The 25,129-nt window shown below is 38.1% G+C and overlaps 1 protein-coding gene across 3 annotated transcripts in view; it reads left to right on the forward strand.

Moving 5' to 3' along the window:
- Positions 1–1,161: 1,161 nt before the first annotated feature.
- The window catches only part of LOC120775754, an 86,813-nt gene continuing 62,845 nt past the window's right edge, over positions 1,162–25,129 (forward strand). Inside the window, exons 1-3 of one of the 3 annotated variants that reach the window (XM_040106082.1) lie at positions 1,162–1,294; positions 13,089–13,436; positions 16,313–16,529. In XM_040106082.1, coding sequence (XP_039962016.1) covers positions 13,158–13,436; positions 16,313–16,529 — 496 coding nt within the window. In that variant the 5' untranslated portion in view covers positions 1,162–1,294; positions 13,089–13,157. Of the gene's footprint in view, positions 1,295–1,324; positions 1,406–11,363; positions 11,600–13,088; positions 13,437–16,312; positions 16,530–25,129 lie in introns of those variants that run through there. The other 2 variants (XM_040106084.1, XM_040106083.1) reach the window with 2 other exon arrangements.

Below are 25,129 nucleotides of genomic sequence, written 5' to 3' on the forward strand. Positions count from 1 at the left end.
GCTACTGGTTCTCGCGGTGAGCTCGCAAAGCCAAGAAAAATAATAAAAGTACAGCAACAACTCAAGAAACACGGCGCGCGATGAAGAAGAAGGAGAAGCAAACACTTGGCTGGCTTGTCGTACCGAAGCGTCGCGTTGGTTTTGTTGTTGTAATTGCCGTGTTGCATCACATTGTATTTGTGCATTGCGCGCCTGCTGACTGCCGCCTCCCACCATTTCCGCTGCCCGCTCCACGCTGCCGCTCGCCGCTGCGCACCAAATGCGTCACTGCGGCAACCTGCTGTTGGCCTTATTGCCACTCCGACGTCGTGGCGGTGTCGTTGACGATGATGATGACTGCTCTGCGGTGTTGGTGAGACCACTGTTGTTGTTGTTGGTGTTGCTGCCATTGCTCTGACTACCGAAATTGCCACTCCGTTGGCAATTTGTTGTTGCCATCGCCATCGCCGTCGCCACAAATGCTGATAGTGGTCGGTCTGTATGGTGGTGCCAGCGCGCGTAGCCGGAGCAGTCCAATAGTTACGGGTGTGTTTCTTACGGACGCGCTTGTAGATTTCGCAATCCGCAACAATTTGCCAGCCAGCCGCACGTCCCCAACACCAGCGCCTGCTGCGTCGCCCACGTCGACCGTTGTCGTCGTATCTAAGCGCTTAGTGTCATCACCGTTGCCGTGGCCGGCGCTGTCATCATTGCTGGTTGACATCCGTTTTAGACATTGATGCGCGTGCACGTGTTGCTGTTGTTGTTGTGCCACATATTACACACTTACAATCGCACACATAGTCGTGGTGTTGCCGTTACTTTGGCCGCTGATAGCCGCGGTCGCGTTCATGGTTACCGCAAAAAATAGTTTAATATCGTCGTGTCGCTTGATTTGATCGCCAGGATAATTGCGCAACTCGCTCATCCGCTCGTGTGTGTCTTGCTGACGCGCTTCAGCCGCTTTATCGCCGGTGTGTGGTCGGTCGTCAAAGACTTCAAGTGCGTTTTTTCGTAAAGTTTCGCGTGTGCGGTGTACGGTCTGTCAAGTGACAGCTGTCAGTTTTGATTTTTCCGCAAAGTGTCGTGTTAAAGTCTGAGTTCCGTGTAGAAGATTTTTATGAAAGAAATGTGATTGCATTTGAAGATGTTTAATAAGTATTGGTGAATACATGAAATATTATTTATTTCTAAAGAAAAAAGTAAACGGACTCAGAGCCTAGAAAAGGTAGACAAAAATATGAAAATTGTTACTGAAAAAAATTGTGTTGCAAAGATTTAAAAATCCCTAATCCGGCCACAAGTATTGTGAGAAGTGAGTAATTATCTTGAAAGTCACTGATGGAATCAAAACAACTATCTAGTGAGAGTAGAAAAGGCCTTTCAGTTAGGCAGGGATAAGAGCCAAGAACAATAATGGCTTCTGGTATGACGCTTAACATAAAATTGAACAGGTTTTTAGTTATGAATCGTGTCTCATTCGATTGACGTTTCTGAAAAATAATATGCTTGTCTAATTAACTTTGGCGATTATAACATTTTATGGGGTTACATAGGTTTTCTTGGGTAAAAAACGGTTTTTTTTAATTTTTTTTTCTAAATAAAACAAAAATGAAAAATTTTATTAGAATTTTTATTGTTACAAATATACACTATTAACAAAAAAAATTCTGAAATTTTTAGAAAAAAATATTTCAAACTCGGTGATTGCGAAGCCATTTCCGGTGACCCCTAAGAAAAAAGTTGCGCCTGCGTTGGCTGGATAACTCCTTATAGGATCATCTAAAGTGAAAAATATGTATTTTAGTTAAAACATTAACTTAGACCTTGGACGAAGGAAAGAAAAAACTGAAAATTGTATATTTGAAAGAAATTTTTACAAAGAAATGAAAATTTCAGTGAAAATTTCGCGATATTTTATTTTTCAAATAGTTGTAATCTAAAAAAATCCTTTATTCAAGGTTTTAAGAATTGTAATTCAAAGACCTGTTTCAAATTTCATGAAGATCGGTTGAGTAGTTCTCGAGAAATCTTGCCAACAGACTTCAAGACACAGTTTCGAGAAAAACGTGTTTAAAGACGGCGCACTTAGCCTAGGTATCCTCGAGCGCACAAGTTCTCAAGGCTGTATCTCCGAAACTATTACTCGGATCAACTTGAAACTAGAAAATTTAGATTTATTTATTCGAGAATTGTTGTAGAATTTGATAAGAAAATGAAAAATCGATTTTTGAAACCCCTAAACCCATGTAACCCCTTAAGAGAGCTATGTGATTGCCGAACACAAGAACGAAACATCCTTATTTTAAATTTAAAACCAATTGTTTTATTGTGCCTCTGTCTTCATTCGTGTTTATTTTGGGCTAACCTGAAAGCAACCAGAAATGTAAAAATACTGGCAAAGCTTGAATACCATTACGGTAATACTGTTCATCTTGTGGTGCTATTCAAGAAACAAGCTTTTTTCGATGGCGTCTTGTGGGTGGAACTGTTTCGGGGCCAGACAGTCTGCCATCGAACCGAACAAATAATAATCGGACGGTACAATATCTGAGAAATTTTGCGGTGCTTGCGGTGGGACTTCAAATTTAAGCGCTTCCAGGTAGGTTTTAACGGGTTTGCCAGCGTAAGGCCGAAAGTTGTCAAACTGCAAAAGCACTTTTTCATGCCTCTCTTGGTATTGTGGTCATAAGACAACCTTCCTGTATCATTCCCAGCGCACGTAGTCGTTTTGTAATGGCTTGGTGGGTGACTTTCAATGCTGAAGCAAGCTCTTCTTGCGTTTGATACGGGTTTTCAACGAGTAATGTCGCCAGTTCACTAGATTGAATATATTTTATGAATCGAAGAATCAAAATCCCTATTTGATCTTACATTATTGTACATAACTTTTTATTTCATATTTTAATTAATTTAATTGAAATATCAAATATCATTTAATTATAAATATCAAAATATCAATATCAAAATATCAAATAAGTTAGAATTGAGTTCAAAGGTAGTACTTTGTTAAAAAATATAAAACATATTTTTTTTTATTAATATAGACCATTTGCATCCAATTAAGCAAAACACTCTTGTATTATTCTGATGTTTCTTTACAGAACAGCTAATAACAGTATCGCGTCTTCGATTCGCCATTTGCCTGCTCGCTGTTTTGAGTCTTGTTCACTTACCAAATAATTTAAGAAACTAGTTCCCGATTAAGATTACACTTGATTAAGGAATAATTATAAAGGTAGGACCGCTTGCCGTCCGCTCTTTATTTATTTTGAACCAGACCAATGGTACTAAAGTGTAATCCATTTCGAGGTTCCAAACTATGTATTTTAAAGAAAAAACACAGAAACTTCAAATTTAATGGGGAATGTTTATTATCAATCGAAAGAACATTCTTTGGGATTTTTTTTTGGAGACTATCTTTTTCAAACGTTGCCCGCGGCCACTTCTCACGTGACCTATCCTTTGATTCCAATTTTTGATGACTCGTTCGAGCATTTCGATTGGTAACTGGTGAATAACAAGCGTGATGTTTTCTCAATAAATCCATTGATGGATGCGATGTGTGGGAAGTGGCACCGTCTTGTTGAAACCAAATATCGTCGAGATCTTAAGCTTCAATTTCAGCCATCAATTAGTCGGTTATCATGGCGCGATAACAGGTGCCATTAACGGTTACGTTCTCATCGGCATAATTTTTTAAGAAATATGATCCGATGATTCCACCGACCCGTAAACTACACCAAACCGTTGTTTTCTTTGCATACTTCTAATTAAATGCCTCACATTTCTAAAAGAGCACGTTTATATTAAAATATATTCAATCGTTTGCAGAAGTATTTTCAAACATTTTATATATTATATGAATACTATTTGAATATATATTTATTTAGTTTGGGTTTTGATTTGACGGTTTATATGTTTGGGAATATTTCATGAGTGCTTTATAAACATACTTAAGTAATTACCACGCACAAATAAATACTTTCGGTTTAACTATTTGTATATTTTCTATTCAAGTGCTGGATTAGGTAAATATAGAGAGTTTTATTTAATAAATGCTTATGAAATGTAAAATATATTTGAATTATGGACTTATACAAATAGTAAAGCATAGTTTAGAAGCGGTTATTATTTGCCAGCAGTATTGGTTATAACACTTAATGCATACAGGGTGACCAGTCAAACCGCAGTAAATATTTAAAAAATATACATACATACAAGATATAATTAGGTTTGCTTTTATAAGGATATGATGTTCTTAGAATGTTGAACTGAAATTGTAAAAACTATTGTACTGAATGCATATACAGAGTGAATCAGAAGTTAAACAATTTTAGCACTGTTTTGGAACATATTTGCGAGGAGTATATTACTATGAGTAAAAAATAGTAAGACTTTGTTCCTTAATTTTCTTAATTTATTCTCAAAATCTAAGTCGTTCTCCCCAAAGTAGACTCCTTTGGCCCCAGGACACTTGTGCCAAGGTTTTTTCCAATCCTCGAAATAGTTGTTAAAGTAAATTTCCGGAATAGTCTTCAATGCGCTTTGCGATTCACGTTTAACGTCTTCAATTTACTGAAAACGGTTTCTCTGCAGCAGTCGTTTGAGTTTGAGTCAGAAGTCGAACGGAGCTAAATCAGGCGAATACGGTGGTTGCGATATTGGTTGAATCTTTTGCGAAAAACTCACGAAGAATCAATACAGTATGCAGCGGAACATTTCTGTAGTGCAAAAATCAATAGTTGTCGGCCGCGGCTCCGGACTTTTTTTTTACTAAAATATTAGCGCAAGTGACGTATAATACTGAAATGGTATTCCTTGTTGACAGTTTGCTGGTCGGAAGGAATTCGGAATGCACCACACCTCGAAAACCTAAGAAAACTGTCAACATAGCCTTGATTTTCGACTTGTTTTGACGTTGTATTTTCGGCTTTTGCTCACCTTTGCCACGATATTCGGCTGATTGATCATCTGTTTCTGGGTTGGAAGCTTAGATCCAAGACTCATCCCCAGTAATAATACGTTTCATGACATCCTGGTAGACGGAAGGTAGTTTTAACAGACGTTAACGTGTCGTTGTTTTTTGAAAATATTGGGTGATTTTGGAACCAATATTGTTTTCACTTTTCTTAGGTCCAAATGATCTTTTAAAGTGATTTTCAGTGATCCTTCCGCTATTCTAACGATGCCATTACGATCTCTAACTGGTAATTATCGATTCTTAAGCACAAATTCCTGTGCTTAATTGATGTGTTGGTCATCAGTTGATGTTGATGGCGGTCCTGGACATTCCCGAGTCTCTTTGAATAATTTGTACCAATCAAAAACACTCGCTCACGGTAAACAATTACATATCACTGAAAGCCTTTTCCAACATTCTGAATGTTTCGGTACCAGAAATTTGATTCCGCGTACAAAATTTAATGGAATACCTTTGTTGAATAATTTCACTCATCGTAAAAATCGCCGAATGCGATTTATGTACTTCAAAACGACAAGAGAATACGAAACACTAATGATTGATTGATGTAACATTTGGCACAGATGTCTCTGACAGTCAAACCAACCTAAAAAAATATTTCCACGAATGGGTGTTCGCGAGAAATTTTAATTAAAAAGTCTTACTATTATCTGGAGACACTAGTTTGTCTAGGCAATGAGTTGCTGAATTTGGCTAAAGCCATTGCTTTGTATTTAAATCTGTAGTCTGGGAAAAATAGTTACAATCAAAAAATTTATAAAGTCTTTTGTGAATGAAGTCGCCCGTAAAGTATTCTCAAGTGTGTACTGAAGCTTATGATGAGCTGTATGAGATATGACGACGATATTGACATAGTTCAGCGAATTAAAAGACAGCGGCTACGCTTGGTTCTGTCGTCGGAATGGACGAAAACACTTCAGCTCTGAAAGTATTAGACGCAGTACTCGCCGGGGGAAGCAGAGGAAAAGAAAGACCTCCACTCCGTTTGAAAGACCAAGAGAAGAACCTGGCTTCGCTTGGAATCTCCCATTGGCGCCACGTAGTGAAAAGAAAAAACGACTGGCTCGCTATTGTTAACTCGGCTACAAGCGCGTAAGCGGTGTCTACACCAGTAAAGAAGAAGAACTGAAGCTTATGAAATGTCTATTTGTTAACAGGGTTGTCATTTTGCGTGTGGATTGCCGCCAGACCAATAACGCGAATTTTATTTGTTGACGAAGCCATTTAGTCAGAAATGAGCCACATCGATTTTTCGATGAAAATCTTTCAAGGTTAGAATTTTCATTGCGTCGATATTTTTTGTATTCTAAGAAGCCAACTTATGCTTTACTGAACGAGCCCAGGCGGTAAACTCGTAAAGCCTCAGTTTCCAATCAACAAGACTGCACGAACAACTTTCAGTTGAAAAATAAATTAATTTTTGGCTCACCCTGTATATGATTATGAATATGTCTGTATTGTGAGTGACTGAAAATCATAGTAATTCTATACGCAATACTAAAATGAAGAATAATGAAATATAATACTAAAAAAAATAATTCCATTCAAAATACTCAAATGAGCCTCTCTCTACTACAGAGACTATATCTCGCCTCAGATTACGCAATATTTGTCGCTATAAAGAGTTGACAGTTATTTACTTCTGAACTTATTAACATGCTCATATACATACATATGCTTGCTTATATACTAACATAAACATAACGGTGATTTTTTTTGTCGGTAAACCATTTGTTTGCCGCAACTGTTAATTTACCAAACACACACTCAACTCACTCTTCCCTTATTCAATCATTTACTATAAAGTTTGCAGCACAATATTAAATGATCGCTGTTGGGGGCTCCACCTTGCCATTTGAGATCGAGCGGCGGTTTCCGCGCTCTCTATTTGTAGCTAGGAAAATATGTGCGTGTCTGTGTTAGTGCAGCTGCTGACCGCGTTCGCGACCGGTGTGGCAACACGCATTATGGCCAACAACTCAACATTTTGTTTAATTTTTTTTCAAGCAAATTTTCAGTTTATTTTTTTTTATCATTTTTTAAATTTTTTTACATTTTGTTTTATTTTTTTTATTTTTATTTTTTAATTTTTTGAATTTTTTTTTTATAAGTTTTGCTTTTGTTGTGTGGCATTTGAATTACATTGCATTTGAGTGTGTGTTAGAGCTCTTGGTGTTCAAATAATCGACTAACCGGATTAACCGGACTAACTGGATTAACCGGGTAGAGCTTACCGGATTTACCGGTTAGGGCATTATTCGATTAATAATATTCGGTTTGCAGTATTCGGATTGTAGTCGTCGATTATTCGATTAACCATTCGCTCTCGACTATTCGAATAGTTTGTTGTCAGCTATTAGAATAGTAAGCGTTCAATTTTTAAAAAAGTTTTCTTCATCTGTATATAAGATTCTATAACTTTGCAGCAAAACTCAAGGGCTGCTTGGATTTCAAGCAGTTTTTATTTTCTCAAACACTCGCTGCAGAGCGTCCATACGAATAATAGCACAACATCGTAACAAAATCGACTATTCAAATAATATTATCGGTTAATATACCGGTTACAAACCGGATATTCCAATAATCGGTTTTCAAGTTATTCGCATATTTTTAAGAGTCTTAATGTGTGTGTGTGTGTTCTCATGTGGCAGCATTTGCTGCTAATTTTATTGGTCAGGCCAGCGTTGTTGCTGTGTTTTCATTAAAAAAGTGCTGAACAAAAGCCGCAGATGGTAAGGAGTCAGCTTTCTACCACAGAAAGTAAAAATAGACATAAAAAAGTATCTGAAAACAAAAAATTGCAAAAAACAATAGCAAAAGGATGAAAAATTGCGAAAAAGTTTAACTGCCTCACAATAATATGCGCGGATATCGCCGGTCAACCAGGCGGCGGCCGCACCACATATTAGCTGGCATTTCAACGGTGTCATCATTGCTCACACGGTAGGCGCGTCGTGGCGCTGGGTTTGCATGTCCGGGATGTCCTTTCACGCAGACAATCAGAAAATCAGACAAGAGCAGATGGTTAACAGTGTTAACGCGCTCGTCAGTTTGTCGTTTATTGCCCAGCTGCTGCATTTTGTATGGACAAATGGCGAAATTGGTGCTCATGTGAGTTGCTGCTGATGAAGTGCGGTGCCGGTGATGGGGTTGCGATTATTATTGTCATCATCAACAGTTTCGCAGTTCATTTTAATAAGCAAGCATGTGAGAAATGTACCGTAAGGCGGCGCATATTATGATGAAAATATTCGAAATTTTTATGCCAATTTTCAAATTTCAATTTCGCCAACTTTGTAAGTGTGTGGAAAGTAGACATAAAATGATTATAGAGAACTCCAATACAATTTTGTATAAAATTTTGTACTTAGGCTTATACTACTGAGCTGATCTATACAGACGTACCTCCTCCTTTTTACAGAGAGGAGAGAAACGGATGAGAATCTTTCATTTCTATACAAGAACTTCAATTGGAAATATCTGTTTGTATGGCAGCTATATGTAATAGTGGTCCGACCAAAACCGTTTCTTCAGATTTTTCCGCATGGCTTTACACCATACCAAATACCAAATTTCGTTAAGATATCTTTTCAAATAAAAAGGTTTTCCATACAAAGCTTTGATGTCGATAGTTCATTTTGTATGACATCACGAGGCTATGTGGATCCGATCTGTACAGTTTCTTGAAATATTACTTATTTGACTCAGATAACACTACATGCCAAATTTCGTGAAGATATCTCGTCAAATTAAACAGTTTTCAATACAAAGCCTTGATTCCGATTCCTCAGTTTGTATGAAAGCTATATGCAATAGTGCTCTGATTTTGACGATTCCGACAAATGAGCAGCTTATTTTGCAGAAAAGGATGTATGCAAAGTTTCAGATCGATTTCTCAAAAACTGATGGACTAGTTCGCGTATATACAGCCAAACGGATGATGGGGATGATAGAAGAACATGACTTAACCGACTCAGCTCATCATGCTGATCATTTATGCATATTTTTATAGAATCTTCGACTTTTTCTTAATGGCAAATTTAATACACCTTGTTCAGTATAAAGATATACAACTATAATTTTTACTATTTTAGGCTTATACCGACTCTTTCAAACTATTCAATAATTATAATTCGTTTTTAGAACCGTTAGTATATTGTTAGTGAAACTTTGAAATATTTTTGAATTTTTGCTTATTTTTATGTTGTTCGATTTTGTGTTTTTCATTATTTTTTGTATGTACATATGTATTCGCTTATGTTTTCATGCTATAGCATTGTGTACCGTGGCGTATGAGTAACATATTTGTTGGAGGCGAGTAGAGCGGTATGCAAGTAGTTTTTAAAATGCAGCACTATACATTTAGTGGTACCAATGAATTATATATGTATATGTAATCTATTCTCATCTTATAACCGTTAGTTTAACCAGTTTTATATTCTTGTGGTTATTTAAAAGGTATTTCCAATAAGAATTCATTGTAGTTATTGCATTTATTATATATTACAATGGATATGTATAATATTTATGGAATAAGCATTGGGTTAATTGATTTGGTTTCAAATATATAGCTGTAAATGTGAAAATTGGTAGTTTTTATTTCACTAAACTGAACTCAAACTGGTATAGCAAAATTGGTCTATGCCTGACTTATTGGCCTACCAGATTATTTCACTATAAGCGTGATTCAGAGCAGATATGGTAATTATAGTAGTATGAAGTGTACTTTGAATAATTCACATACTTCAAGAGATTTTTCCCGAATAATTTAGAAAAAGGGTAGATAGTTTTTGAAAAAAGAAAATAAATTCATGGTAGATTGAAACCCATCGGCAACGAAAGATAATATAACAAACATTGCGAGAAAAATAATTTACAGGAGATCTGATGATGGCGTTGTGAAAAGAAAGGAAGGGCATGGTGAATTTTTAAGAGTTAGGATGGGCTTATCTCAATTTTCAGCGAAACTACGAGTCCTCTAGAAAAGAGTTATATAGCAAAGTTGTAGGTAATGAAAATATATATATGTATATACCTAAAATGCAAAACAACGTACTATCAAAAAATCGAAATAAATTTTTTTTTGCTTACGATTCACTATATTACATCACATACATATATGTAGCGTAATTTTTGCAGCTTTCGCTCTCAGATATAACCGATATATGTATAACCAATCTATAACTAATATATAACCAGTTAGTATAACCATTTTATAACCAAAACTCAAATTTGGTTAAATATGAGGGGTTCCTATTATATCGTTTTTCCTTTCCCTGTAAACTTATGAAAAGTGATGCTGCTTTATTTTGCATTTTAGGTGATATATATGTATGTATAATTTTTTTCATTTAACCTCAATATTCATGTGAAAAATTCGCCTAACAAAATTTTTGATTTTTTTCATTTTTATCTTGTACAAAACAAAAAAATATTTCTTTCACGATATTTGGTGGAAACTTACTTTCTTATGTCCTAAATATGACTACTGTGCTATTCTAAAAAAAATTGTATTCAAATAAAAATATTTTTAGTATTTCAAATTAAAAATTAAAAATTCAAAACCTTCTATGAGACAATTATTACTATTTTTTAAACAGAAAAAATTTCTTTTTTTAATTAAAAATTAATTATTATTATTGCCCCAAATAAATTCCTATTTATTTCTTTAAGTGGTTAAACGGGTTTCTTCGTGTAAAAAAACAGCCTTTTTCATATAAAAAATGAAATATTTTTATTAGAATTTAATACAGTTACAAATATACACTATTAACAAAGAATTTCTGAAATTTTTGGAAAAAAATATGTTAAACTCGGGCATTGCGACGCCATTTCCGCTGACCCCTCGGAAAAAAGATGCGCTCGCGTTGGCAGGATAACTCCTTATAGGAGCATCTAAAGTGAAAAATATGTATTTTAGTTAAAACTTTAACTTAGAACTTAAACGAAGGGGGAAAAAACTGAAAATTGGATTTTTAGCAGACATTTTTTCAAAAAAAAAAATGAAAATTTGTCGAAATTTTTTTTTGAAATAGTTGTAATCGAAAAAAAATTCTTCGTCTAAGACTTTTATATCAAAGACCTATGTAAAATTATTTCATGAAAATCGGTCGAGTAGTTCTCGAGAAATCTTGCCAACCGACTTCAAAAACACAGTTTCGAGAAAACGACTTTAGAGCCGAGTCACTTAGCCTAGCTAGCCTCGAGCGCACAAGTTCTCAAGGCTGTATCTCCGAAACTGTTACTCGGATCAACAAGAAACTTTAGAATAATATTCTAGAGGTGTTTTAGAATTTAAAAAGACAATAAAACTAATAAAGACTTTTTGAAACCGTGAACCCATGTCACCAGGTAAATATACTCTTTATTCGGAAACTTCTCGTTAGTTCTCAGTAGCCCATTCAACACCCTCTTGCGGTACATTTGCGCGCATAAACATGTACGGAGATTCGGTCCACCGCAGGCACTTGATATGGAAATAAAAATTACAAGTAAAAACAGCAACAAATTGATTACAAAAAAGTAGTATGAAAACGGAAATTGTTACAAAAAAGGCAAACGCGTAACAAACTGTGCGACAATTGCGAAAATAAAAATCGCAAATACGTGTACAAGTGAATAAATGAGTGAATAACGGTAAATAAAGAAGGAAATGAAAATAAAAACTGAAAAAAAGTTAAAAATAAAAAAGACTGTAAAATAAAAAAAAAATGAAATTGTAAAAAAAATTGAAAATAAAAAGACTGTAAAATAAAAAATGTAAAATGTTCTTGTACAATGGCGCGATTGTTGTTGTAATAGAGTGGGCACGCAATTAACAGCATGCGTACATACACATATACAAGCATATAAGCATTGATATAAATATGTTTTTTTTCCATATAAATGCTTACAACTGGAAACAGCTGCGAGCAGTCAGGATACGCGCCATTGTAAGGGACTATGTTGCACAAACACACACACACACATACATAAATGTATGCAAATGCGTGTGTGTGTGAGTATTTAGCATGTGTGTGCGTGTTTGGTATGTTCAAGCGCGCCTGCATGACTTTTGCTTGATTGTGAACATATGGCAACGCCGCACATTATCATCCACGGTTTGGCAGTTTGCAGTTTTCGTCGATTTATTTTTCGTTTTTTAATTTTTTTGATTTTTTTTAAGTTTTTTTGTTACTTTTGGCTTTTAACTTTACGCAGCAAACACTTTTCATTTCATGCGCCGCCCTGTGCATGTGTGAGTGTGTGTGTGTTTGTTTGTGTGGCGTTTGGTGTCGGCGTTCGGCAGTTGATTTGCTTAATCGAATGACGGATTCATAACGATGCGGACGCAACAAAAGAATGCCGTAGCAAGCGCCGAAAAAACCAAAGCAACAAAAGTATGTGTTGTTGTTGTAAATTTTGTGTGACTTTTTTGCGCGTTTGAATTGCAGCTGAAAGTTGCGTGCGTGCCGTTTTGTGGTGAAAAATTGTTGCACTCAATTTGAGCGGCGCGACACGCGAAAAACAGCGCGAAGATCAAAGGATAACAGTGCTGTGTGCCGGTGCCGTTATATGTGTATGTGCGTGCTTATGTGTGAGTGTGTGACAATACTTTGAATTGAACTTTTTGATGTTTTTTGTGAATTTGCTGCGACTGCTTGCAACCCTTTCACTTGTGAGGGGGTAGAAAGTGGGAGAAAAATAAGAGAGAACAACTTCAAAAGCGCCAAAAATGCCACTACTTTCGCAATTATATGCATGTATGTGTGCGTGCGTATTTCTGTGCATTTGAAATTGACGAAAGTTCACTTCCGTTTCCGTTTTGCAAATTTGCCATTCAACAGGTTCCACACACACGCTTTGATAGCTGTGGCCACACACTTCAAAGCACACAACACATGACTTGACGCCGTTAACTCTGTATTATACCCCTCCTCCCCCCGTTGGTATGCAAATGAAGTGCGGATATGCGGCTCATTTGCCAAATTGAAGTTCAAAGTTTATTCGTGCCAATCGCTTAACACACCAAACTTCTAGAATAATAAAAAAAAAAATAAAAAAAACAAAAAAAAAAATAAAAAGAAAGAACAAAAAAATAATAATAAAAAAATTAAAAAAAGTGATTTTTGAATTTCAATTGCAGTTCGTCGACGTGAACGTGCGTGTTTCATAAACCCCAAATAAATTGTGACTCGTGTGAAAATCCGGGAAAATGCACATCTCAAGTGAAGTGAGTTCAACCACGAATCATCAGCAGCCACCGCCCGCTAGCGGTGCGCCGTCGAAACGTCAAGCCACTAATGCTAATAACCATACAAATAACAACAACAACAACAATAATAGTGTTAATAATAATAATACGAGCGGCAGTAATAAGAAAGTCGTCGATACGAGCCCATACCTAACACCGGAGAATCTCTTCGAGCGTACGGTTGATGTGTTGCTGGCCGAACATCCGGGAGAATTGGTGAAGACCGGCTCACCGCATGTGGTAAGTATGCAAATTTGTGACTTTAAATTTGCTACTTTAACTGTTTATTACTTGTATGTGAGTTTATAAGATAGAATTAAAATATTTGATGAAAGCTCTTTATGGAAAAAGTGGAAATTTTTGAGCTTTCACAGGAAGGTGTTAAGCTTTTGTAATATTTGGTAATATATGAAGCGATATATTGGTATAAGACGAAGCTTTTTATGGAGAAAGTGGAAATTTTTGAGCTTTCACACGAGGTTTTTAAGTTTTAGTAATTAGCTTTTGTAATATTTGGTAATATATGCAGCAATATATTGGTATAAGATGGAGTTTATTCGATAGAAAAAATATAAAAGTAATATGCGATAGTCGAAAATGTTAATTTAAGCTTTAAGGGAAAGCACATAATTTTAAAATGCTTATAATTTGAAAATTTATGGCCGCATATGATCTCTACAGATCATTTGTAACATATTTGAGTGAACTTCAAGTGATTTTTACGCTTTTGTTATATTTTCCTCTTTATGGAAAGCAATATGGCAGTTAAGTGGTGGCCAAAATTAATTTAAAGCTTAGGAAAACTTTTACGATGATCAAATTTCTTAAGGTAGGAGTGAGTACTTGTGTGTGACTACCGGCAGTCCTACTCAAAATAGATGGTTATCAAATCAGTTTGGTGGAAGCTCGAGCGAAATGTAATGGGTACTTCGGTACTGAGGATTTCTGAATAGTATGAAACTTATAATTCATTTATGGATAGAGCATTCCTCCGAAATACCAATCTAATGGGAAATTTATTATAGCTGCTGCGGGCGAATGAAGCTTTGAAGTCCAGTCAGCGTTGCAATATACTGCAATGCCTTTCTGTCAAGAAATGGTTGAACAATTCCACTCAGAAGAGAGAATGAGTACTTCAGTTTAAAAGCTTTGAGAGTTGTCATCATTTATATAATCTATAACGAAGCTAACGATGACTCTTTCGCAAATCCAGTTCTGTAAGAACCTGTTGTAAAATGGTGTCCTGGTTCTTCAAAAACAAATGACGAAACTTGTTTTTCAACCGATAGATAGATAGAAAAATTGAGGATTTGCACTGCGACCTTTGGCGTATTGTGCCCTCACCTATATCACATATGGCCACAAAGATCCAGCATCCTGAACAATCCCAGGAGCGACTGAGGTGATGCTATCCCTGTCCAAGTAGATTAAACCTAGGGCCTTGAGTCTGTTTCTGCAAATTCCTGGACAATTCAGAAACAGGTGTTCTGGAGGGTCCTGTTCCATGTCGCAGAACCGGCAGTCTGCGTAGGAGACTATGCCAATGTTGTATAAGTGCTTTCTGAGAATGCAGTGCCCTGTATAGAGCGCGACAAGGAGAAGGAATTTGTCTCTCGGAAGGTTGATAATATCCAGAAACCTTGTAAGGTTGTACCCTCCAAGAAGTAGCTTAGCATGGCTCATTCGTGCTGTCCGCTGCCAATGCTGTTCTCTCCCCACTCTCTCCTCCATCCATTCTGGACGCTGCCATAGAATGGACTAGTTCGTCGGCCAGCTCATTGCCGGTTACCCCTTAATGCCTCGGCACCCAGATTGCAAACTGATAGACATTTCAGCCTTCCTATACACTCCTTCACGAGTGACCACATACGCTGACATCGCCATTAGTGCCGCTTGACTATCACTAAGTATAGCGATGCGCTAGTTGCGATAGTTACGATGGATATTGATTTCTGTGCACTGACTTATAGCAGAGACTTCTGCTTGAAAGATGCTCGGAAAACGTTCCATTGGTATGGATAACTTGGTATGCAGTCCTGCTCCTATGCCTTCCGATGTTTCGAGTCAGTGTACTAGAGATAGTGCTACCCCTCAGTAGTAGGTCAAACTCTTTGCGAAATTTACCCTCTTCGTAACGCCGTCTTTTGGAAGAAGGGTCAGTGGTGTGTCTTCTCCTAATACCTTTATTTGTTGAGACGACATTTTCTTCCTTTAATGAAAAACCCTCTACTGCCATGAGCTGCATGATATGCTTCTCTGCCTGTTCGATTACTAGATGCAGCCGTGTAAGATCCAGCATGACTTAAAGAGCTGCGGTTGGGCAAGTACGCAATGCCCCTGAAGCGCAGATGCAGGCGAGCTTTTGCAGCTTCATAAGTGACCTTACGATCATGGTATAGAGCCATCTTATGATACCTGACTTGCAGTCCCAAGATCTGCCGGCTTGGCGTCTGCATATTATGAGTACCTTTGTGGCTTTGAACAGTGTTAAATCCACGTGTCTATACCACCGTAAGGTTGAGTCTAATATAAGCCCAAGGAATTTATCCTCTTTAGACACTTCTAACTCCCTGCCACCAACTGTTAGGGTTCTCAACCGCGGTAGAGATCTTCGCTTTGTAAAAGCGACAACGGTTGTTTTTGACGGCTTGATATTTAACCCAACCGTATTACACCATCCCTTTTCTAGATTTAAGCCCCTTTAAACTATGTATGTCGTAGAGATCGATATTACGCATACAGTGAAGTATGATTTTTCCTCCAGAAAATTGCCGAAGGCTATGGAAGCACGTTTTGTAAATATTAGCACAGAGAACGCTGCTAGATGAGATTTTTAGTGCAGTCAGACTTTTCGGAAAGAAAAACAGAAGTGAATATGTAGTTAAGAGAACGTTTTGTTGAACTTTTTAAATTTTTATGGAACTTCAAGCGAAATTATAAACAAATTTCTTTAAATCTAATTTTTAAATTTTTACTGTATTGACCCCATAGAGCAGTCCTAACTGCTGCCAGTCAAATTAGTTATTACCGAACCAAATAATTATTGACACTAAACATTTAGCTTATTTCCAAACAGAATGGGGAAATATAATTGAATCTGTTCATTATTTCCACAGGTCTGCACAACGTTGCCCACGCATTGGCGCTCGAACAAAACGCTACCAATTGCCTTTAAAGTGCTCGCCTTGGGCGAGGTAATGGACGGAACGATTGTAACAATACGCGCGGGGAACGATGAGAACTTCTCGGCGGAGTTGCGGAATTGTACGGCCGTTATGAAAAATCAAGTGGCCAAATTCAATGATTTGCGCTTCGTTGGACGCAGTGGACGCGGTAAGTTTGTTGGCAACTGGGGAGAAGGTGCTGTAATCATTCGATGCAGTTATGTGCGGTAAATTCTGTTTGATTATTGATGAAATTTAAATAGAGGATTCTCTCTACATTTATTGGCTGAAATGGGAATCCAGATCAGACTACTTCAACATTGAATATGAAATTACTTTATAAAAAGACCACGTGAACTGGGATCTGAGTTCAAAGACAAATGTTTGGTTTGCAATAGCTGATTTCGTTTCGATAGTTTATACTCGTATGTGTACCCATCTGTTGCAAAAAAAAAAATTTGATCTATTGAGGCAAGTACTGAAATCTCATTAAATAACCTGAATTCTTAATCCATATATTTGATCGAATATTCGATTTCACTCGAGAATATTTCTCGGAGCTCTGTTAACCTCATAAGTTATACTTTTATGTTAAGCTCTGCTTGATGTTTGTCAAAAATACTTTATGAAGGAAGCGGAACTTAGAAATAAGTATTTAAGAGCAACTGTTGAAAGTCGTTCCAACGAAAACCACTCATATCGACTCTTAGTATTGCGGAATTACGTAGAAACTTCGTTTAGCGAAGACACAACTCATTATTTAGCAAAGATATGCACCATTTTATGAAAAAATTATTAAACTCAGGTCTGTTTAGGTCTGTTTACGTAATTCCGCACTTACTAAGAGTAGATGAGTTGAGGATTTTCATTGGAACGGCTTTCAACAGTTGCTCTTTAGGTTTGAGAACTGAACGATAAATTTTGATCAAATGGTTCCTGTCTTCGCTAAAGAATCATACTTCTCTGAATCACTGTACAACTGTCCGGCATGTGATCTGCCGAGTCTCCAAGCTGACGCTTGCTGTCTGCTTGCCATCAATCAATCCATCGCGTGCCACCGCCACCTTTCATCCTACGCTACTCGAAGGTCATTTTACTGGTTTGTCTGCGTTAAGATTTCCTTCTTACATCATTTTTCGAAAGCAAATGGAGGGTGACGTGAAATGAGCAAGCTAAACGAGAGAAAAAAGCAAACCGACTGATTGATTGGGTGTGAGCGTGATAGTAGGTGGGGGAGAAATAAAAAGAAAATCACTAAACAGAAAATTAAATCACCGTAGCTGTTTATTTTGAGCTCCACAAAGTGACTACTCACACCGAAAACCAAAAGAAAATACAAACTAGCAAAGCTTTTTCTTCGGAAGAATTTCTGTATTTTTCATTTCTTAGGAAAACTGAAGTTTCTTTTTAAGTTGGGGTAGCAAAGATGGTTGGTTTGCTGGGCTGGTGCGGATATGGTTGATAGCGAAGGTTGAGGTTTGGGGCGGTAGATTATTTGTGGCGTTTGACAATTTGCTCATTAAGCAATGCCGGTTCGTTAAGCGTGTGTCTTTTGGTTTTTTTTTTCAAATTCTTAGGAGTTTTCTACAGTTGTTTCCTTTTTATTTTTTTGTTTGTATTTTTTATATTTTTTTCGTATTTTTTTCTATTTTTTTAGTACTTTTTACATTTTTTTTGTTTTTTTTTATGTTCGTCAGCCATTAAGATTTTTAATGTCGCCCCAAATGCCGCGTGACATTTTAAATGCCGAGCCAAGTGGCCGATAATGCTCGAGGATTTGCTGTCAAATACGCTTTTTCGCCTTCACGGATTTGCATTTGGTATCATCATTCCTTTTTTTCGGAAGCTCTTAAGGGTTGTAGCAAGGTTTCTCCACTCTTTCTTGCTGTTGACAGAATCGTCCCTTCTTTCATTTATTTATTATAGGATTTGTAGCGAAAAACTTGCCAAACAAATGAATTTAAATTGCATGCTGGTTATAATCAAATCTAAACCCTTTCTCCCGTCGCGCTTTTGGCATATTTACAAAGCGATTACTAGGGTCAGCGACAGTTACGCGCGAGCTTTTAATGTCAATCCTTTCGGCACGCAAAAAAAAGGTTTGCATAAAAGTAAAAACAAATAAGAATTATCCGGAAAAATCCTTTTGGTCCCAGGCTGAAAAGCAACTCTACGGATTAAGTAGTAATTTTTAATGCTCAACTGCTAAGCTCCCAAATTATTTGCTCATTTCGAAAATTATTTGCATATTAAGGAGAGTGGTTGGCGTAAGCTCTCAGCACATATAATATATACACTTGCCACAAATATCTAATGCTGCACTTAATATAAGATTACTGACGCACATTGGCACCGCCTGTGTCTTGAGCTTAGAGCTCTAGCATTAGCAGGTGTTGACCAGAGGCTTGAGTGGTTTGGTTTTAGTTTTGGTTGCGTGTGTCCACCGGAAAACTTCGTCAAAGCTTTAACAAATAATTTTATGCACTTTTGCATTGTATGAGTTGTTGTTTTTGTTGTCGTAATTTTCATTTGGTATTTGTGTGTGATAAGCTTGCTTTGGGTGCCTCGAGCATTAGTAATGCATTAGTAATTAATTAACAACATTCCACAGCGCTGCAGCCCCTTTGTGTGCGTCTCTCATCCATCGCTTGCTTATTATCCCTCTATGTATGTATGTATGTGTGTGTGTGTGCTGATGAACTGCATGCACACGCTGCAGCTGCTGCTGTTGTTGCTCCATTTTAATTAAATTTATTTTCCAAGCTAATGATAAGATCGCCAGTGCAACCAACTGCTGCATAGAGCTTTGGATGTATGTGTGGATGCAACTTCGTATTCTATATACAGGGTAATGCAATGCGTGCTTGAAGGAATCATTTTGGTTCCTTCACTGCAAAGATTTGTTATTTTCGCTTTCCTAATAAGGCAATGGCCTGTTAAAAGCTCCAAAACTAGGGAGGGGTTAGTCTTATTGAGGCTAAAGAGATCACTAGATCTCTTGTGTTCGATCTTGGGCCAAAAGGCTTTTGCAACTCCATGTACCGATGGTGGCTCAGCGCTGCCCAGCTATCTTGTAGTGAAACACAAGCGGATACGGAAGCACCGACCCGCTCCCATTATACCGATAGCGGTTTCAGGTTACCTTTTCTTGCTAGCTGTGGCGTGGCACCCTGATCAATCTTATCACAAAGACACTTGATGCTATTAAGTAATAGCGAGGTTAGGCACTTTTTGACCAGCTTTGAACGCACTGTTAATGAGTTCGAGGCTAGTATTGCCGTTCTGCTATCTGAGTGGATGGTTACTTCTCTGAAGGAGGCTGCATTTCGGAGCAGTAAATCTACTACTAGCTTAATAGCTGCAGCCTTAGCCTGGACGGCCAGTAAATCTGAAGCTTGAGTTGATAGAGGGCTTCTGATAGTAAACCCCTCCACCAACCTTCCTTCCAAGCTTTGACCCATCCGTAAAGAAGCTCACTGCCCCTCTCCTCCAACGAATTCTTCCCGACGACAATTCCATCACCCTCCCCAGAGTAAAGTGGAAGCCCCTGCGAGTCTTCGGTATGAACATGAATCTGAGCCGTCTCCAAGCACAGGGGATCTAACGCAGTCTTATGCAGTTCGCATAAATAGGTGCCAACCAGTTGTATAACTCCTTAACAGCATGCTGCCGCTGCGCTGATATGATGCCATCCGCTCACGGGGATTCACAAGTTTTGAACGAATTGATCGCTCAGGTCAAGTGCCGTTCATCCAGAAGGTCGATAAAGGTCGCGCAATCGTCTTGCAGCGCTCCGAGAGATATCCCCCCTAAAGGACGTGTTGCTGGGAAAGTGAGCATCAAGAAATATCCAAAGTGTATTTTCACTGCTCAGGGTTCACTTCCCATTTGCTTCCTTACGATAACCCGGAGAGACGGAGATTCGCTAATATACGCTTTGTAAAATCATGCTAACTTATTATACCCTAAACAGAGTATCTTCCGTTTGCCATGATGTTTGTAACACCTAAAAGGAAACGTTGGAGACCCTATAAAGTGTATATGTATGAAAGTGATCAGTGCGGTGAGCTGAGTCGTTCAAATCGAGTCACTAAAGCGTATAGCTGCATATAAGCTAAACGGTCAAAATCAAGTTCTTGTATGGTAAATAATCGTTGCGGCATCCAACGAATAGAAGCGGCTGACAGCTAATCCATGTAGAACTGAAATTGTTTTATTTACCATGAGGTACAAAATCTGAGAGTTCCCTATCCGCTTATTCGGCGGGTCGCGTCTTCAACCAATCGTTAAGGTGAAATACCTAAGGATTATCCTCGATAGAAAGCTTTCACGGAGGCCAAATATTGAGGAGAGAGTAAAGAAGGCATCGGTTACCGTATGTTGCTGTAGAAGAACTATAGGCAAAAGTCAGGGACTCAAAGATAGTGTTTTGGCTTTACCAAACCGTAGTCTAGCCAACAATGGTGTTTTTTTTTGGTGGAGGGCGCTCAAAAATGCTACACTTTTTAGGAAGCTTGAACGTATCCAAAGTGTGGTTCTCATCGGCATGTCCGGTGCACTACGTGAACTTTGCTGGCAGGTGTATTTCATAATGAACACGCCGAAATTTTCTCATCCGTCAACTGAATCTCTGAAAACTTGGTTGACTGGTATAGGTATGAGTGAACAGAAGTTGTTGGAGAAGAAGTGCAGTGAGCTTTTTCACGGATGGATTGCAACTAGAGGAAAAGATTGGAAGGGCTGTTTTCTGTAAGGAGCTCTCGGCAATCTTGGCCTTAGGGTACTGGACCACTGTAGTGTTTTTTAGGTAGAATTGACTGCTATACAGGTGGCGGTAAGCATGCTGCTAAGAAGTGTAATCTCTTTCAGGGAAATGAGCATTCATTTCTACAGCAGAGCGGCAATATTTGCGCTGAGCTCGCTAACTGAATTCTCAAGGGTAGGCAAAGAATGTCTGTCTTCACTAGAAATAGCATCAGGTTACTTAATCATCAGACTCGTTTGGTTGACTGGTCACAGCGGAGTCGTCGGGAACTGCAAAGGTTAACCAAGTGTGATCTCTCTCAGGATCAATCTCTCATATCGAAAGGAATCGACTTGGTTTTCCATTGGTGTGATCCGTTGTAGCACTAGACTAATAGACCTCGCGTGCGCTTAGCAGGCTAAACAAGTGTGAATCCTATCAGCATCTACCTCTTAAGATAATCCAACCTAACCTAAGGAAACTTTTGTATTAGTCACTGGGTTATAGCTTCGGTGCAACCGAATTTAACGTTTTTTTGTTTTTAATAATAACGAAACCGTAGTTTGAGCTTGAAAATTTCTCTCACTTACCTAACAACATATTTACTGTTTTATAGAGTCGGAGTCATGACTATCCTGTCTACATTCCTGCAGATTAACATTCCGCAGCTCTAACGAAACAACCCATTAAATGTAACAGTAAATATACGTACATGTAAACCGATGTATGGCAATGAACATGTGCTCATTCGACCGGAAATGCATAATCCCAGGCGTGGCAAAAGCAGCAGCTCCTGAAATGCAATATAGGTGAGCACTATCCCTCCTCCGCTCTCGCACTTACCGCTCCGCATCGAATAATCTCTCTAAGCATGTACAAGCTTTATTACTTCACGCTGCAACTACTGCGTACGCCGTCGACCAGTGAGAGCTGTCCATTTCGGAGATTGGACCGTCGTCGTTGTCGGCGTCGTCAAAGCACTTAAGTTGATCTGCATTGCTTTGCATCTTTGCATTTTCTAGTGCCCGTTGCGTTTTGTGGGGACTTAGCGTTTTGCTGCTGTCAATAAGCACTCGCAATCTTCGCCATATTGCCTTGGCAAGAAGAGAGCTAAAGCAGCAACAACAATAGCAAGCGAAATGCAACCCTTTGTTGTGGATAGACACACACACACACATACAAGCAAACAAACAGCCAATGCATTTAATCACTTCAAGTAATCATTAGCGTCGTTGTAATTATTTTGTTGCATTGTTACCGTTAAGCGTTAAATACTTGCTGATTAACAGGAAATGCATTTGGAAAATTGCTTGCCACACCACGAGCGCCTACGAGTGTGGCAAGTAGCAAGTGGCAGAAGTGGAAGTTTTCAAATTTGCATGCCATGTAAGTCACTCACACTCGTGCTCATACGAACTAATGCGGATCAGTCCGGTTGCAGCCAAGGCAGTTCATTTGTCTCAGCCGAGCGAGTAAGAGTGTGTGCATGGCTTAGAGCGTGGGTGTGTGTGTGGCATTGTGGCCAATAGATGAACATGCGTAACCATTTTATTGTTGCGGCATTTGTGGATTGGGCAGCAAACTTGCTACGCATATTGTGTTGTTGTTGTTGTTCGCTGCAGTCGATGATTATTGCTCATTGAGGAATCACTGATGCGTTGACAAACACTTTATTAATATTTGATTATTTCAATATTTAGCATTTTAATTGCAGACTTAATTAATTTCATGTGATTTTAGTGCAGTGAATGAAAGCTCTCAAGTGCTAACGGGTTGTTGGGGGTTACGTGGCACGTGGGCTGGAGGGAAGCTTTACTCCTATTAATTATAATTATGTGAGTATCGCAAGAAGGTATTAGGGGTCTCTAGGATGAAGAGTTAGCGCCTGAAATATCAATATCAAACCAAAGCAGCAATAATCAAATATTAATATCTGGTATTGATTGATCTGGAATCGGAGATTACAAACACTCTTTATATAAAGCATCAGAAAGGAAATTTAGTTAACATTTCGTGTATTGCTTCAATCTTCTTAGTTTACTTGTATAAATTTCGTATCAGCTGCGTTCGATTCCATTGGAATCCATTTAAGAGATTTGGCTAACTGTTAATTTGGCAGGTGGCAGTGTGGCAGATAACGTTTAAAATCAATATAGGGTAGTCGAAAAAGTCTTTTCGTATTTCTAATCAAACTTGAACTTATTTTTTTTTTATATTTATAATGAACTTTAATGAAACAAATATGCACCATTTTGGTCGACAACTTTTTGCCATTTTTCCGCAAGAGACATTATTCCATCAGTGTAGAACTTTTCTGGTTTCTCGGCGAAAAACTGCGACAAGAAATTTTCAGAGGTTTTTCTTCAAGCCAACTTTACTCCATTAAGGGAGTTCTGTATTGACCGAAACAAATGGTAATTCGATGGTGCAAGGTCAGGGCTATATGGTGGATGCATTAAAACTTCATAGTCAAGCTATTTTCCAGTTTTTGCAGAGTCATCAAAGATGTGTGTGGTCTAGCGTTGTCCTGATGGAAGACGAAGCCCTTTTTGTTGATCAGTTCGGGCCATTTTTTTCGATTGCTTGCTTTAATCTCACTAGTTGTTGACAGCAAAATGTAGAGTCAAACGTTCGGCCAGGTTGGAGCAGATCATAATGGATGATTCCTTTCCACTCCCACCAAACACTCAGCATAACCTTTCGAGGCGTCAATCCTGACTTTGCGACCATTTGTTGAGCTTCACCACACTTGGACCATGATCTTTTTCGCACATTATTGTCGTATTTGATTCACTTTTCGTCTCTTGTTACCATTCGCTTCAGAAATGGTTCAATTTCATTTCGTTTTAGCAAAGAATCACAGATTTTAATTCGGTCCATTAAATTTTTCACAGACAATTCATGTGGCACCCAAACATCGAGCTTCCTTTTGTAGCCAACCTTCTTTAGTTCGAGACCTTACTACCGAACCGAACAGCGAATGGAGCAATAGTCTTAAACCAGTTAGAAAAACAGTGAAACGGTGCGCTGTCAGATTGGAAGGGCACTTTTTCGCTAAATTGGACTGATTTTTCTTCAATTCCACGTTGAATCGGCTCAACAACTCGGCAAAGTAGAGTCCTTTGAACGATTAGTTCTCGATTTGGACTGTCTGCTGTGAGAACTGTTTCAAATGTCAAATACTGCTTTGGATCGGTCCGACGGTTGCGAATATGGCAACCATTGCGCCGACATCACTCTCATGTTCAATATTTCGTACAGCATATGATCCATGCCGTCTTTTAAGCTGGAGCAGGATCTCAAATATATCATGTAACTTTAATACGTAGTCTGTCAATCCGAGATCTTGGGCTCTTTTTTCTATGCGGTAGCCGTTTTTAGTACAACTGAGCGTTATCGATAGGTACTTAGAGAAAAAAAAGGAAAGCAAAGTAAAAAAAAAAATAATGGTGGTCTTTTTAGCTCGATACATTCTGATCTTTTGGGTCATTAGAACAGTTTTCGAAACTTATATGTACTAGTATATTAATATCTTGTTAACGGTCTCCGAAAGAGGAACGAACTCCTTCAGATTGGGCCTTCAGAAGACTTTTTCCAATGTACAAATATTTTTCCGTAGAATATGACCAACGTGGCGTTTTCAGAAGTCTACTATAGTTAAGTTTAGGCACGCTAATGCCAGATCCGGGCATATTTTCAACCAATGTGCTCTCATGTTGGAGCTCATTAAAAACGGTCGTCTTTAAACGATGTGATATATAATCTAAGCGCTCTTTGATTCACGATTTCCTTCTTAAAGTCAGAATCGAATTACCGACCTTAAATTTCGCGAACACGGCCTCCTCCCCACGTGGTAAAAATCACGAGTTCGGCTGAAACTTTTACTATGGCAATAGGCCATCGGGCGATAAGAAAAAGATCAGCTCAATCCGATCAGATCGTCTTTGTACGTTGTTGATTCATTTGATACTCTTTAAGAGTTTCATTTCGTTCCGCTACAAATCTCTAACATTTATCGAAAACTT

Source organism: Bactrocera tryoni, chromosome 4 (genome assembly GCF_016617805.1).
Source record: "Bactrocera tryoni isolate S06 chromosome 4, CSIRO_BtryS06_freeze2, whole genome shotgun sequence".
Classification (NCBI taxonomy): Eukaryota; Metazoa; Arthropoda; class Insecta; order Diptera; family Tephritidae; genus Bactrocera; species Bactrocera tryoni.